The sequence below is a fragment of the Emydura macquarii genome, unplaced genomic scaffold (assembly GCF_026122565.2).
Source record: "Emydura macquarii macquarii isolate MOO-44397 ecotype Brisbane River unplaced genomic scaffold, CSIRO-AGI_Emac_v2 contig_2897, whole genome shotgun sequence".
Classification (NCBI taxonomy): Eukaryota; Metazoa; Chordata; order Testudines; family Chelidae; genus Emydura; species Emydura macquarii.
In genome coordinates, this window is record NW_027133034.1 from 25476124 (window position 1) to 25491464 (window position 15341).

General features: G+C 41.0%; 1 protein-coding gene across 9 annotated transcripts in view; it reads left to right on the plus strand.

Moving 5' to 3' along the window:
* The window catches only part of SEMA6A (semaphorin 6A), a 188729-nt gene that overhangs the window by 155202 nt on the left and 18186 nt on the right, over positions 1-15341 (plus strand). For 5 of the 9 annotated variants that reach the window (XM_067569111.1, XM_067569110.1, XM_067569113.1 and 2 more), the window contains 2 exons: positions 19-39; positions 6614-6778. In XM_067569111.1, the coding sequence (XP_067425212.1) occupies positions 19-39; positions 6614-6778 (186 nt within the window). Of the gene's footprint in view, positions 1-18; positions 3124-6613; positions 6779-15341 lie in introns of those variants that run through there. The other 4 variants (XR_010924002.1, XR_010924005.1, XR_010924003.1 and 1 more) reach the window with 3 other exon arrangements.

Genomic DNA, 15341 nt, shown 5'->3' on the forward strand with positions numbered 1-15341 from the left:
CTTTTGTTTGCCTTTCAGATTCCTTTGTAGCACTGAATGGTAAGGGGAGTTCTTAGTCACATCATTTCCTATCTGTGCTGCTCAATTTTGAAGGGATCATCTTTTACTAACCTTTTAAATATTGTCAGACCTTGGGGGCTTTTTTTTAATGTTTTTTTTTTTTTCCTAATTTATTTTTTTCATAGACATTTCCACTGCTTCACCAGATCATGAAATGTCTTACAACACAGCGTATGGTCAGTTTATTGATATTTTTTAAAATTCTCCCCTAGATCCTTGTGTTAGCTGGTAGACCCCACTCCTCAGTAGAAATTTTTCCTTTTTGTTTTGTTTTGTTTTGTCTTATTTTATTGGGGCTTGATTCACTAATCTTAGATAGGGTTATTTATCCTTTTTGACAAACAAATTTCCCCTCTCCCAGGTTTCCCCCAAAACTAACTTAATTGAGTTAAAACAATTTATGGCCGATCTCATTGGCACTCCAAATACAGAGCTTTTAACGAAGCTGACCCAAAGTCTGCTTCTCCAGAGCATCTAGAAAGGGAAGTACTTGATACAGTGAATACATTTTGTTTATTCACTGAGGAAAAGAAGGTGGAAAAAAGAAACAGCTGTACCACAGGTGCATCCAGCCCAGTAACCTGTCCCTGACATCAGCCACTACCAGAGGCTGTAGGGAAAGGAGCAATAAACCTTGCCTCAGACAGTTATGGAATAACTTACCCATAAGGTAATGCAAGCCTCAGAGGTTGGCTAATGCGCTGAAGCACAAAGGTTTCACTTGCTTGCAAACTTTTAGGCTGCCTTAATCCTGCTGATGTTTCCACACTGTTCATAAATTCCTAACTCCCTGGTGCTGCCAGATCCCAGCAAGCCCTTTGAAGACAGAGGGCTTCACACCAGGAAGTTCTAACTTCAAGGGCCAAGGAGTTAGTCACTGCCTCAACAACAGATCTTCCTCCAATGGCAGCTATCCACAGGCTTTGAGCACATGGTATTGCTCCTAGTTAAAGCAATGGCATATTCCCATTGACTTCAGTGGCACAGGATCGGGGCTTAGTGATCTTAGGCTCCTATCAGGCAGCACTGGACTAACAAATTCTGGACTAACAAAGTCTATCAGAATTGGGACAAAATTAGCACGTGCTCTGCATCTGCAAGTGTAGAGTGTTTTCAGTGTTATACTTCCAAAAGCATATAGCAGTAATGTTGCTGAGTCTGAAGAAAAGAAAATTGCCCAGTGTACAGCACTGATGTTCAACAAGATTTTGATTGGCAAGTGCCTTGGTACTCCCAATCACAGGTACACTCATGACACACAGCTTTAACACGAGGGTGTGGATGGGCATCCTATTGGCTGTGGACTTTGGTGAAGGCTGCTTTTTTTCACCCGAGCAAACAGTCATGAAGATGGCCCCTAGTGAGAAACAAGTGAAAAATATCACTGCCCCAAATGGTGTCTGTATAAAAGAAAGACCACTCTGATATCTGCATCTTCCACTACCAAACTGATTTATTGCATAAACATCTCAAAAGATTATCTTATTTATCTGATACTGTGGAGAAATGCGTACCCATTGCTAATTTTAAATCCAAGTCATGCCCTGTTTGCCCATAATACTAATCACATGCCTGAGGCAAATCCTGATATACAGTCACTAAATCAGTGAGTTTCTCTTATTGGTATCATAGTTAAAATACAAGTGGTGAAATTACCATGCAGTTGACAGTTCTTCTTCCCTCCTGTCTTGCGTTCAGACAAACTACCAAAGAAGCAGGGATTACAAAAATCTCATACATGAAGGGAGAAAAACTCACAAACTCTCCACAACATACAGTAAAAACCAGCCTCATGTTAACCATTCAGTGTGTAAACATTGATATTTTAACTGATCCAAAGAAATCATTTTAGCCTCAGAAAAAAATTATATCTACTTTAACTAAAATTATATAAAAAGTACATTTTACTGTTGTTGAACATAATTAAATGCAAAATTAAATGGCATTTTATTATGACTAGAACCTTAGAATGCTAGTATATACCAGAATGCCAATCAAATGCTTGCTCAGGCTGTCTTTGGAGCTTGTGTGTGTGTGTGTATATGTATATATGTACATATATATCTCCAAAGACATCTGAAACTCCCGATTCACAAAAAGGCTTAGGGCTGCTTCCTCTCATACTTGTTTTACATCAGTGTTACTCCACTGACTTCACTGGAGTTACTTTTAGTTTATACACGTGTAAGTAAGAGGAGAATCGAGCTCTTAATCTTTGTATTCTAGGCATCAGCATATTCCTGAATTTGGCAGATGGGGCAGCCTCACATGATCATCTATAAACAAGTGATTAAAGTGCAAAGCCTACACAGATGACTGTTCATGCACATTCATTTTCCACATCCAGGAAAAAGATACCATGCAGCAGTCCACTCTGTGTAGGTCAGATACATATGGAAAAAAAGCCCCATACTTAGACAAAAGGCTAGCACTCTTAGCTTAAAGCAAGCTTTCCCCTCTGCAAAATTGTATGCAATTTAATTACTTTTGAAAACATCAATTTTTAGTGAATTGGGTCCTTATTTTATCCCCTAGCCATATTCCTTTCTCCCTCTGTAGTATTGATTTAGCCTTTCCCTCTAATTGTCTAATTAGGTTGCTGTAGTTGTATGGAGCATCATAATCTCTGGAGTTTTAACAACTTGTGCATATTAGAGCAACTATCAAATCTGTATTGCATCCCTAACTTTGTTCTAAAGCCGAAAAAACCCCCCATCTCTTAAGGACACTTTAGAATGAGCTGTAGTTACAGAAGTACAGCTCTTCTGACTCATCAATGCTCACAGACACTAACCATATTACAGATTCCAAATTCCTCAACACGCACTACTCTAGTTACAACTGATTTCTCGTTCTTGCTGTATTATTGTGAGTACAGACTTGCAAAGGAAAAGCTTCACAACGTTATTCACTAAATCACATTTTTTGTAAACAGCGTGTGTCCTTAAACGTCTGTTTTCAAAACCAGTGCTTGAGGAGCAATGTAAAGCTGCAGTTGTTCAAAAGGGGGTGGTTTAAAACAACAGCAGAATCTTAATGAGGAAGTGACTGTTAACAGAAGCCATGTTAAAATAGAGCTATTGGGCCTGTTTCCCATTTGTGCTAAAGCCACTTTACATTGCTGTAGTTGTATAAAAGGGCTTTAAAGTGGGTGTAAATATAACTTAAGGCCACTTTATGCAGGCAGGGTGGTATAAAGTAGCCTTAGTGCACTTGAGGAAAAGGTGTATTACATTATATATGACAGTAATTGCTGAGGAACAATAATCACTAGGGGTGAAAGTCACCCTTGCGCAGGGGGCAGCATGAAGGCTATGCAGCACTTTTAACCCCTTATTGTCGGTGCCTAAGTAACACATGCACCTCTGCAGTGCACCATCGTAAATTTGAATTTCACCCTAAGGGACTGAGTGTGTAAACACTTACAGGACCCAATGAGACTATTCAGGGAAGCAAACCCTGTGCCCAGCAGTAAGTGTTTGCATGATCCAGTCTGAACCCAAGTGAGAAAGGTTAGTCTGCTCTAATCTGCTGCTGCCCCTCACTCTAGTAAATCAGATGGAAGCAAGTGTATCTCAGCTACATGTAGAAAATCATTTTTCAGTGTGTGCTATGCTAACACATTAGTAACAGAGCGAATAGACTGATTTCTTGCATTTGTGTGAAACACTTTTGTACCTAACTGCCATCTGGTACACATTAATATCATCATATAGCCATAGCTTTCCATTACCAAGCAGTTCGCCATGTATTTGTAGCATATGGTTCAGGAAATCTTTCTGCAAAAAATGCCTCCCTTAGGCATATCCTAGATTACCACATTAAGAAATGTTTTTCCTTAACTATACTTATTGCATTACCATAAAACTGCCCCTTGAACACAGCTAAATATAATGTGTCTGGATGGAGATAGAGGGCACAAAATGCATATCAAATACAGGTATAAATTATGACTGCTGTTTGGCAGTGCTTTCTCCTAATGCCTTAGCAAGCTAGGACTAACTGTTTCTTATGTTGAACGTGGCATTATTTGTAGGGCTGATCAAATATCGTACAGTGTTGCAATTGCTGAATGGGGTGTCAGCTTGCAGTCTGGAGCCCCAGAAATACTGGTACTATGGTTTTGCATTTAAAGAAAAGGAGGCATGGAAAGCTCATACCTTCCACTTTCTAAACCCTGGTCTACACTTACCTGGAGATTTGGCAGCAGTCGACGGGAATTACGTAAACTACACAGAGTAGCTTGCGTAACTCCCGTCGACTGCTCTGCTTCCCTTCTGCACGCCATCTTCATTGCGCTGCGCTGACGGGAACCATGTTCCCGCCGACGCAGCGCTAAGTTACTTGAGAGGGTGGTTTTACTCAGTCGACTCCCTGATCGATTGAGCGGGTCTACACTGACCGCTCAATCGATCCAGAAAGCTCGATCTGGTGGTGGCGACTTTGCCTCTATCAGTATAGACATACCCTCAGTTGTTTTCTGTCTTGTTGCTTCTGTTATTTCTTTGGGATGAGCACAGGAGCTGATAGGTATAAAATGGTATGGTAAACAAGCTTTACAGCTACTGCATATACCTAGTTTAGAAAGGCACATATTTTCGGTAGTTGGATCTGTACCAGTCTCTTCGGAAAGAAGCAGCTGTTGGGAATTCTTGGAGACAAGGCATCAAATTTGGTTCAGAATCCATCCATGTAACTGTTACCAATACCTCCAGCAGTGCTCTTGGCTTTTAGAGAAATCTTTAGAAGTGGATAACCACTTGGCTTCTCTCTTTAAGCAAAATTTTTTAAATTGCTCTTTTTAAACCAAATGCAGCCTCTAATTTGCAGTATTCTAGAAAGACTGATAGTGGAACCACACTTCCTGTCATGATAGATTAAAAAATAATGCAGTGCCCTTGTCAGTATCATCCTTCAGCCTGGGGTACAGTGCTAAATTAATCTTGTTACTGATTAGCTGTAGCATCTCAAGACTGGCTCCATGGTAAAAACACTGGAGCTGACCTCTTTTCCTACAAATTGTATCAGTTAAATACAGGAGATAGTTACATGCGGGTGTTGTGTTAAATACCGTCCAAATGCTGCTGTATATAACCCTATGTGATGAATCAAAGGACCTCCTCAAAAGTATATGGATGCGCAGAGACACTTTCTATCTCTCTGCAATAATTAATATTCAGTAGAACGCTTTAAATCATAGCAGCAACCTAATAGAAGCTGCTGCTTTTTCACTGACTTCAGCTCAGCTCAACCTTGTGAGGTGGTTAAAGGACTATTTAATGCAGACAAATCAGTTCTCCACCACATCCTGACTAAATCCCACTTCATGTGAGAATTGCCTTATGCCTGGCTGGCCATGCCCCATGAACCTGTTTGTTAATGTGAACCATGACAAAGGTGATTGCCACAAACTCTAGTTAAAAACAGCAATAATGATTGCAGAATCATTATAAAACGTCATGGAACAGGACTATAAACCTTTCCTCCAGTTAAGATGATGTCTCCTGTAGTGCATGGTGAATTGCAGTAGCCTGCATAGAAAACACACTGTGGTTTGGCGCCAAATAAACAGCTTGAAAAAGACTTCTCTTAAGCAGAAACAAATTAAGGTTTGAAGGGGCCTGAACTGATTTTTTTTAAAAAAACCTGTGCTGTATCCTAAGGGGGTTGCTAGACAAATCTCACAGGGAGACTGCTGCAGTGGCCACTGGAGTCAGTAGATCAAGGTTATATAACAGATGTATTGACACTTGTGATTTTGAACTAGATCAGGTGTGTGGAGCCAGGACCTAATAGGCTGTTTCTTGCCAGCCCATCTTCTACTTCTGTTACAGGCCTCTTTTGATCACACTAATTCATCCATTTGGGCAGAGACCATGCCAAAGCATTAAAGTAGTGTTAGCAAATCACTGAGCTTACGGCTTTTCAGAAAATTGGTGCCATCATGGGAACGTGGTCAAGCCCTGGACACTGTGGCTTTCCCTTGAGAGCATGAGGCGGGGCTCAGCTGACCTATCCATGCCACAGTTAATCTATCTTTCTCCTTAAGACCAGCACCCATGTCTCTATTAAAGGTTTCACCAGTTTAACTTTAAGTTGGTCTCAAAATCAATTAAATTAAACCAGTGCAAAACACTCTTAATTCAGTGTAACCCAGGTTCGTAGTGATTTAGCGTAACATCTAACTGAATTAAGCTAACTGGATATAAGGCAGATTGAAATTGTAGAAAGCGTGCCCACACCATGTTTTGCACCAGTTCAACTCCAGCGGTTTAAACCAAAACCTTCAGTTAAACCAATGAAGCTTTGACTACAGCCAAGGCCCATGTCTCACACAGGCACACATGCCCACTCTGATTACTCAGAAGGCAGTTTCTGTCAGATTAAAGGTCTACATTTCCTTTGGGCAATGTTGTGAAAGGCTTTTGAAACATTACTTGGTCACAAGAATTTCCTCCATCGCTCACAAAAAGCAATGCTGTGCGCCTGAGGTAGCATGGTGAATGACTAATGTGTGGTGTTTTCCCTAACTGTATTTGTAATGTAAACACAGGCCACTCCAGTTCACTAGTTCCAAGCACCACCACTTCTGACTCCCCAGCTCAAGAGGGTTATGATACTAGGGGACGTATGCTGGATTGGAAGGATCCGGTTGGCTCATCTGAAAACACAGATCCATATGCGGCAGTCTCATCCCATAATCACCAAGACAAGAAGGGTAAGGCCTTGGAAATGAATCCATACGGTGGAGGGGGAGTGGGATGACTACAGTGTATAAACTGCTTCCAGCTGGATCATAGTAGCATGTAATAAAACTCCTGCACTGTAATTAAAAGCTTATCGAAAAGGCAGACATAAAATAACCAATCTTAGACTTAGTTCTAGCTATTCACTGACTAAGGAAACCACACAAAACAAATATCAGTGAGTATGTGTGCGCGCGCGCCTGGGGAAGCGAGGATTTAACCCTATTTAAGCATTATCTTCATGAGTTAATGATGGACCACTTCCACAGCCTTACATCATCATTAACACTGTGCTTCTAAAGTGCCTTCCATCCAAGGGTTGAAAAGCACTCAGCATACTGTAATTAATTTAGCCTCATCTCCCTGTGAGTTAGATAGGGAAACTGAGGCATGTAGAGACTTATTGGCCAGGCTTTAAAAGGTATGTGTGTACCAAAAGATGCAGATAGGTGCTAGGTCAGCTTTTCAAAAGCACCTAGGGCTAGAGCCATAAAGGGGCTTAGACATTAGGCACTTCGCCACCTACTAGAATCCTCAGTCCTGAGTTGAGTGCCCAGGCTTCCTATACAATGCATGGGAAGCGTTAGGCACCTAAGAAAGGGATTTTCAGAAGGCAGCAAGCTGAGTGGAGAGCTGCCTGAGCTAGCCAATAGGAAATGCCTTTGGGGACATGGAGCTTAGGCCTGCCCCATAAAGTTAGTTGGGCATCTAACTCTGGGACAGAGGGAGGCAGCTATCTCCATTTGGGATTCCATGTAAACCCTCTCCTGAAGGTAGGATCCTAAGCCAGGCTTGCCCCTTTCTCATGAAAAACCAGAGAGAAAGCTCCCCACACCTTTGTACCAATAGCCTAGTGATTAGGGCACCCACCAAGACCTGAATCCAAATCCTTGCCCCAAATCAGGCAGAGTGGAAAACTGAAAACAGGTTGCCTACGTCACAGGTGAGTGCCTGGGTATTCTAGAACACTCACACCAGCCAGCTTGCCCCAAATAGTCTTCATTGGGTTACCCCCAATGAAGGGGCCTGTGTGGAGCCTGATAGGATAGGTCTGCTCTGAGAATGCCCTGCTGCTGACAGAGATAGAAGAACACCTCATTTGCGCATCCCACCATGGCTCAGGCATAAGCAAGGGCATCAGGCGTCTTGGCAGCATCAAGACTTGGGCAATTTTACACAGGTGAACCAGTGGGAAGCTAGGTGTTGAGGAAGCGTTACTGACAGAAACTTAGGCACCCACAGGATTAGGCAGCAGCTGAGTGGAGGTTTGATGAGCTCAATGGCTCCTAAATGTTGGACTTTAGCACCTAAAGTGGCAGTTAGGCATTTCTAGCTCCGGGTGCTGAACGCCCACTAAAAGCAACCCTTTTTAAAAATCCACTCGGAGCCTATCTGCATCTTTAGGCACTTGAATACCTTTACAAATCCGGACCTAAGGCACTTACCCATCATGCAGGAAGACTGCAGCATGAACGAGAACTCAGGGACTGCTGAGTCCTACTCCTATGCTTTCATGCTGCCTCGGTTAAGTAATTGCTGGTTCCCGCAGACCCCATCTTCACATTCATCTCTATGTCCTAGTTCTGTGGTTGGCCCAGCTCTTCTCACTCCAAACAGCAGTCAGAACATCCTGGGATTACTCTGAAGGGGGACCCTTGACAAGTGGCAATAGTAATCCTTTTTAGCCTGCAAGCTTCTCCTACTTTGCTGCTGGGCACCCTAGCTTTATAGGCCTTCTGCTTTGATTTATTGTAGAAGCAGTTCGCTCTTGCGCTGGTAACAGCTGCAGAAATGTTTGCTTGTCTGTGCCTCGTGTATTTAAAGAAAGCAAAACAAAATAGATCAGTGAATCATCTTAAATGATAATGTGTGTTTACCTGGAATCCTTAATTCCTCTGGTCAATAACTCTAGCACGCTGCAAAGGGCAGATAAGTAATTGGCTTGTTTTTTTGTTCACCTCTCTCGGTAATACACACCATTTTGAGTAAGTGCTTTTGTTCCTTCTCCTATCCCCAAAAGAAAGTGTTGGCCTCCTCCCATCCACTTAGAGAGAGATGTGTGTTTACCCTTTACCAGGCCCGTATCTGTAATGGGGAAAGGATAGAGCCTGGCAGCTAGCTAGCTCCTCAGCTGGCGGAGATTGTGTTATTCACCATATCTCCACAGACATCACCAGTCTGCTCATTAATGTGCCAGGGAGGAGTGCAGAGGTGTGTGTTAATTTTAATAGCATTTGTTATGTGTGGTTTCATGCTTCTCAACTGTTTTGCACAGCAGTGCTCTTAATGGCCAGAAGGCTACTTCTTAAAAGCATCTTGTATGCCAGCAGCAGCCTACAGAAGAGCACACAGTGAAAATATTAATAAAGGTATAGCTGTTGGGTTGTAATCCTTTTCGCGTCAATTCACTGACTGATGAGGTAGCTTGCACTGTATAGTTACCTCCCCAGGGAGTGATGGTTACCGAAGAGTCTTATTAGCACTTGACAGGGTCATTTAAATATCATGCATTCTTTGGGGCTTAATTATGAATATTGACAAAGCTGGACGTAGTCTACACACAATAAAAGAAACAATGGTGGCAGAGGTGACCATATGGTTGTTTACCATTACCATGTACTTGTGTGCTGTTATTCCTTGCCTTGCCCAGTGAAACCCCAGTTTGTTCCGAAATTATTATTGATTCAATATTTTAAAGGGCAAAGGAATGAGTTGTTATGCCAAATTAAACCAAACAAAGTTAAGCTTAATATTCTTTTATAAAGCTTTTTGTTTTCACGTCCACTGTGGATTTTTTTCCCTTCATACATTTACAAAAATCCCAAAATCTCTTTTATGTTTAACATTTTCCTTTTGTTTTGCAAATTGCTGTGTGGTGTTCTTTGGTGGTTGTTTTTGTTCCTTTGGAAGGTGTTTTCTTTCTTTTTCTGCACTCACAAATGACTTCGCTCTAATTGTTCTGAAACCACTTGCTACTTTATTTTCTATGCCACTGGTGCCTTCATGATGTCACATCCATATGTTCAGCTATTACTTCAGCACAGGCATCTTGGGGAATATCTGCTTGGGTGCAGAAAGGGAGTTCTTTAAATGGGTTGGCTCATGGGTATGTGACATTTATGTGACGCAGCTTTCGTAGCTAAATATACTCTGGAATTGTACATTTCGTGCCAAAATGAAAACGTGTAGCACACTTCGCAGAGTAGAGCTGGTTGTTGCCATCCCATCTGGCCTTTTCATTTTGGCCATTGAATAACCTGTCAATATTGTAGAATGAAAAATCAATTGAGATTGGAAAACACTACCATTGTTTTCTTCTCCGAGCCCCCTCAAAAAAGAACACATTTCCAGAGTGTGCTTTTGTTTGTTCTTTCTTGCTGTGTTTTAATTTAATTCTTTGTGGTTTTCACTTTTGTCAAAACAGTGCTCCTCACCTTGCAGTCTAACCTTCCCTTCTGCTGCCATTGTACTTAGTCTCCCTCCCTCAAATAATAAAACCAACCTCCTTGTGTGGCATGTTCCAAGGCTTTACCCTGTACACTTTGAATAGTATTACAGTGCTGTATCTCTGTATGGACCTACTAACAAAAGGGGGGAGTAGATACATAAACCTACTAGAGGGGGTGAATGAAGAAAATGAAATAATTTTCTTCAGCAGTAGCTGACCTTGCCTTACATTACCCTACTGGCCCTTGTCTACAGTCTTTTGTCCTGGCTGCCTCTCTTTAGAAATGCCTGTTATCTTTCAAGTCTTAGATTCATTAACACAAACCCAGCCAACCGCTCTGTTTTCTCTCACTCCCTAGATGGCTGGAGCCTGCCCTTTAATCACAGTGTTGATAAATTAGATGCAGCCGTGGCTTCCCCTTTCTTGGTTTTGCCACAGTTTTTATTCTGTCTAATTCAAGCAACAGAGGGGTTAGCTGCTTAGTCCATTGAAAGATGAAAGTCCAGTTATAATATTCGTCTTTTTTGTCAGTTTAGGTGACTCTGACACCCTTCCTTTCTTAACAAACTGTTCAGTGTCTACAACACAATAATGGTATAAAGCTGATTCAGTGGTGATGTGTACAAGTGACATGAGTAGCCAGTACATTCATTAGGATGTCAGGGATGCAAATGTAGATATTATATAATGGAACCTTCTTTTTTCAGCTTCTCTGAACGATATTTGCAACCCTGGCTCTGTCACACAGTTTCTGTGCACCATCGTGAAGTAGTCAACTAATAGATAGAGGGAGGGCAATGATTTTACATTTCTGGAGTATGTCCAAAAGAAAACATTTCCTTTTGCAGGAATAGTGCGGTGTTACTATTATTTGAATGATTTGTTGAGTGCTGACACTATGCTTAGCCTAGGAAGTTCACAAAAATAAAGCCAGACTCTGCTCCAAAGAGCCAAAATTATGAGATTTCAGATACTATCATGATAGAGGGGATTGAGAGGGTAGAAAACCAACTGGAGTTTAAATGGTTATTTAGCTAAAGCCTGTTCACATTGAACTGAAATGAAAACAATAATAACCTACAGTAAAGATGGAGGCCCAGCTTCATTTTGTATAAATTGAAGCTAATGGCGTTGTATCCTTTAGCAGCATGGGTGAATTTGGCCCAGAGAGTACATTGAAGTTTGCTCTGTATATTTTTACATGAATTTATTTTGATTTATTCAAGGTCTGGAAAGATTCCAAGCATGTTTACAGAACAGCAGTAGGGGGAATTCATTATTATCCTGCTGACATTTTGTAATAACTCAGAAGTGCATTCTATGTAGCACAGAATTTATCCAGATCATCCTTTGAGTTCAGTGTTCTCTTTTCAATTTCCAAGGTCAACAAAATATTCCTTAACCAGTCCTAGTTATGGGAATTTTAAAAGGGACTGACGCTTGCTAAAAATTGTCCGTTTAATCAAAGAAGTAGTTGCATACACACTTAATTCCATTTTTAGGGGCCCAGGAAGGAGATTTGTACCCAAGATGTACATGACTGGAATAAGCTCTACAATTAAACCTGTTGCACTAGATACCTGTTTTCAGTATCCCCGATCAAATCCAAACCATTGTCCATACAATACGAAGTAGAGGGTCAGCTACTTCAATTTCACAACACTTCTAACTACTAAGTACAGACCACATCTAGATGCTGGAGAAGCAGTGAAAATAGAGACAGTCAGGGCTGATCTTTTACTTTGTTACTCTGCTGCTGATGAAACTTCATTGACAGCTATCCAGTTCAAACAGAGATGTGAAAACAGTGCAACAGAGTGGAGAATCAACCCTGACTATCTGTATCTCCACTGCTTCTCTAGCATCTAGCTGTGGTTTGTGGTGAGAGGTTTGAAATGAAGTAAATTGTAATCCAAATAATATTGTATTTCATACTGGGATTTCAGCAAAGTGATTTGAGATGGTGCAGGATTTAGTCTATTTAAACCTCTTACATATCCCCATGTAGATTAAGATGTAATCATTTTTAACATTTGGATTTAAGTAGAGGTTGTTTAGATGAATCTATTCCTAACAAAGCCAGATAGATTTTTTTTTCTTTAAAATGTTCTTAGGTGAATTGGCATCAAACATCTATATTTATAAAAGGAATAGTATCCATGTTTGTCACATAATGGGTCTTAACTGGAGCCGTAAGAAAATTTCTTTTAAAAAAATCAAATGCTTGTCTGGAATAGTTCTAATAAGTGACTTGACGTGGGGAATTGGATGGCTCAGGGATTTCACAATTGGATTCAGAGTTTTTCCACTGTAAGACTCCTCTTTGACTACAGACCAGGTCAGTACTAACGACATCAGTGCCATATAAATGGAGTTAATGGTCTCAGTGCAGTTCCTAATGGACAGGTGTCCTCATTGCGAAAGCCACCATCATAACTGGCCGCCCTCAGGAAAAAGGTTCACAACTAAATGGGGCTGGAACCTGAATTATCCTATCATCTCTAGAAGTAGTCCCTGTAGGCCAGATTTAGGCACATTAGCAGAGTGGTTTGGAGACGCTTATACTGATGCCACCTCTGCAGTTGCTGCCTGTCTCCAGAGCTGTACAATGAATATAACTATCTATCTCCTATGGTATCTTTCATCCCAACTCTAAACCAAAACATGTTAGAGTAGCAGTAATGATATTAGAGAGGTAAATCATAATTAATAGCAAGAGACAGAAATTAAGGGGTATAGATGAGCGAGGAAAAGAAACATTTTCAGCTAAAAGTGGAAAGCAGATGGGAAACTAATGCAACAGAGAGAAGAAGGAAGGCTGTTCCAGACAATACCATTTTAAGACTTTGTTTCAATGAAACTTTCTTACGACTATACAGGTTAGGACAGAGAGGAGACTACTGCAAGGTAAGCAGATGTGATGAGAGAAACTAGGTCCATGAATACATTTTAAAAGAAAAAGGGAGGCGATCATGATGTAATTCAGGATAGCAATTTAGTAGCATCTCCATCAACTCCTGGCCGAATCTTTTTTAGAGCCTCATTTGAATCACAAATTGGCTCCCCAACTGATTCAATCATAAAGCATTCTAAACAATATGTGGGCTTGTTTTGGAGTTGGAAGAAAGAAAGCAAAACTCTCAGGCTCTAAAAGATGGGAGAAGATCAGGAAAACAGTCGAGTAGAGAGCCATGTTTTCTGCAAAACGCTGTGTCTGGCAACCAAGACCTCACACACAGGGTCGCTTAACACTTGGCCACAGTAATTAATTTTAAATTTTCATAAATCAAAACATCTCTGCAATCCTTCTTAGACTAATTTGCTGGAAGGGTAGATAAACTAACAGCTGAGGAACCATGAGTAACAGTGTCTGAATCAGCTCAGTCTGCAACAGAGACTTGTCAGCCTACTCGGAGGATAAAGAGGAAGATACTGAAAACAGAAGCTGCCGACTTAACATATGACTTCTGGTTCTCCCTGGAAGAGTGGAAACCCCTGATTCAAAGAGCTTTTTGTCTGAAAGAACACCCAACCTACAAGTAAAAAGAGAATACATTAAAAACAGAGCTCTTCAGGTGTCAAAAGTGGCTGCAGGAGATGATGTTCACCCCCAACCTGTAATTACCCACTTACATTGCTTTAAAAGCAGGCAATCCATCATAGCCACATTTTACAACAGATGAGCTCAATTTTAATGCCTATTTTGCCTTTTTACTTGTAGAGCTAGTAGCTTGGGGATCCATTCAGAAAAAAACTCTTTGAATTAGAGATTTCCACTCTTTCAGGGAGCAAGAAATAAAGATCTCACTCCAACAGGGAAAAAGTGCAATTGCCCAAGGACTTTTCTACATTTTTGCAGCAAAAGAGGCTGCATCCAATTCAGCAAGAATTAGATTATTAGCTATATTACCTCATGGACTACGTTCACAGCTGCACTTACCTATGATCCTATAGAGGCAGCTGCATGGTGCAACACAAAAGGGTTTGACTTTCTGATTCTGAGGCCAGCTCTATACTCATCCTGAAATATTTTCAGACTGGGGATAGCTGTAAAGTACATTAGCTGGCTGTGGCCCCACATGGCCATTATGATATCTGAAAATAGCCAGAGAATAGTGGGAGGCAATGATGTAAGTGCTGGCTACACCAGATCTATGATAATTATAGTGGTTTTATGCTAACTGGGGGCAGGGGGAGGGAGGGGGTTAGGCAGCACAAAGAGGTCAGATCTCCAGAAGAGAATCTGGCCTTTTCAACTTAAAAACCCTGAAAAGGCTCTGAAATTCAAAGACACTTTAGAGCAAAAAACATAACTCTAAAAGAACCTTAAAGCACCTTTCGGTGTTAAATTAATGCCAGTATATAATTAAAATGGCAATACTCTGTTAAATTAAAGCTATTTGAATAATTCATTTTTCTTATTAGTTACATAGTATGTGCTTAGATTCAATGATTGTATTAATTAATAGGGAACCTCTTCTGTAATAATTTTATGACAGCCTAAGTGTTGATGGAGAGCAGGATATACTTTCCATATAGTCTACAGATTATTTACCAGTCATCGCATGGTCCAATATGAAATACCACTTACATTCTTTTCATGTAGATAGACCTTCCCTGACCATTATCAATAGCCTTTTCTCTGCTCATATTCCCAGCTATTGATCCTTACACTTGATTAGGATTGTGAAAGAGAGATAAATTTAGATCTCTTCTTTCCCTCAAGGATGTATCTTAGTTTACTGATTAACGACTAACACACCTAAATAGGAATGTTTAAGTAGCATAATTCAGATTTTGCCAGGGTTTATTTTATTTGCTATTGAACATGGTAAGCCAATTGCATTGCAGCTGAAAAGCAAGTTCTCCTACAAATGTCCTTGATTCAGCAAGGTGCTTCAGGCTGCAGGGGCTGAGCAGGATTTCCCCTGCAATTGCTCCCGGTGGCTGTCAGGGGTTGCTGTGGCATCGGATAGCACAACTGAGAGCCAAGGTTCTGTCTCTCCTGTGCTCCCAATGCCCCTTCCTCTCTGCCCACCCCCCAGCCCCGAATGGAGGGGAAAGAGCAGCAGCAGCCTGACTGAAAT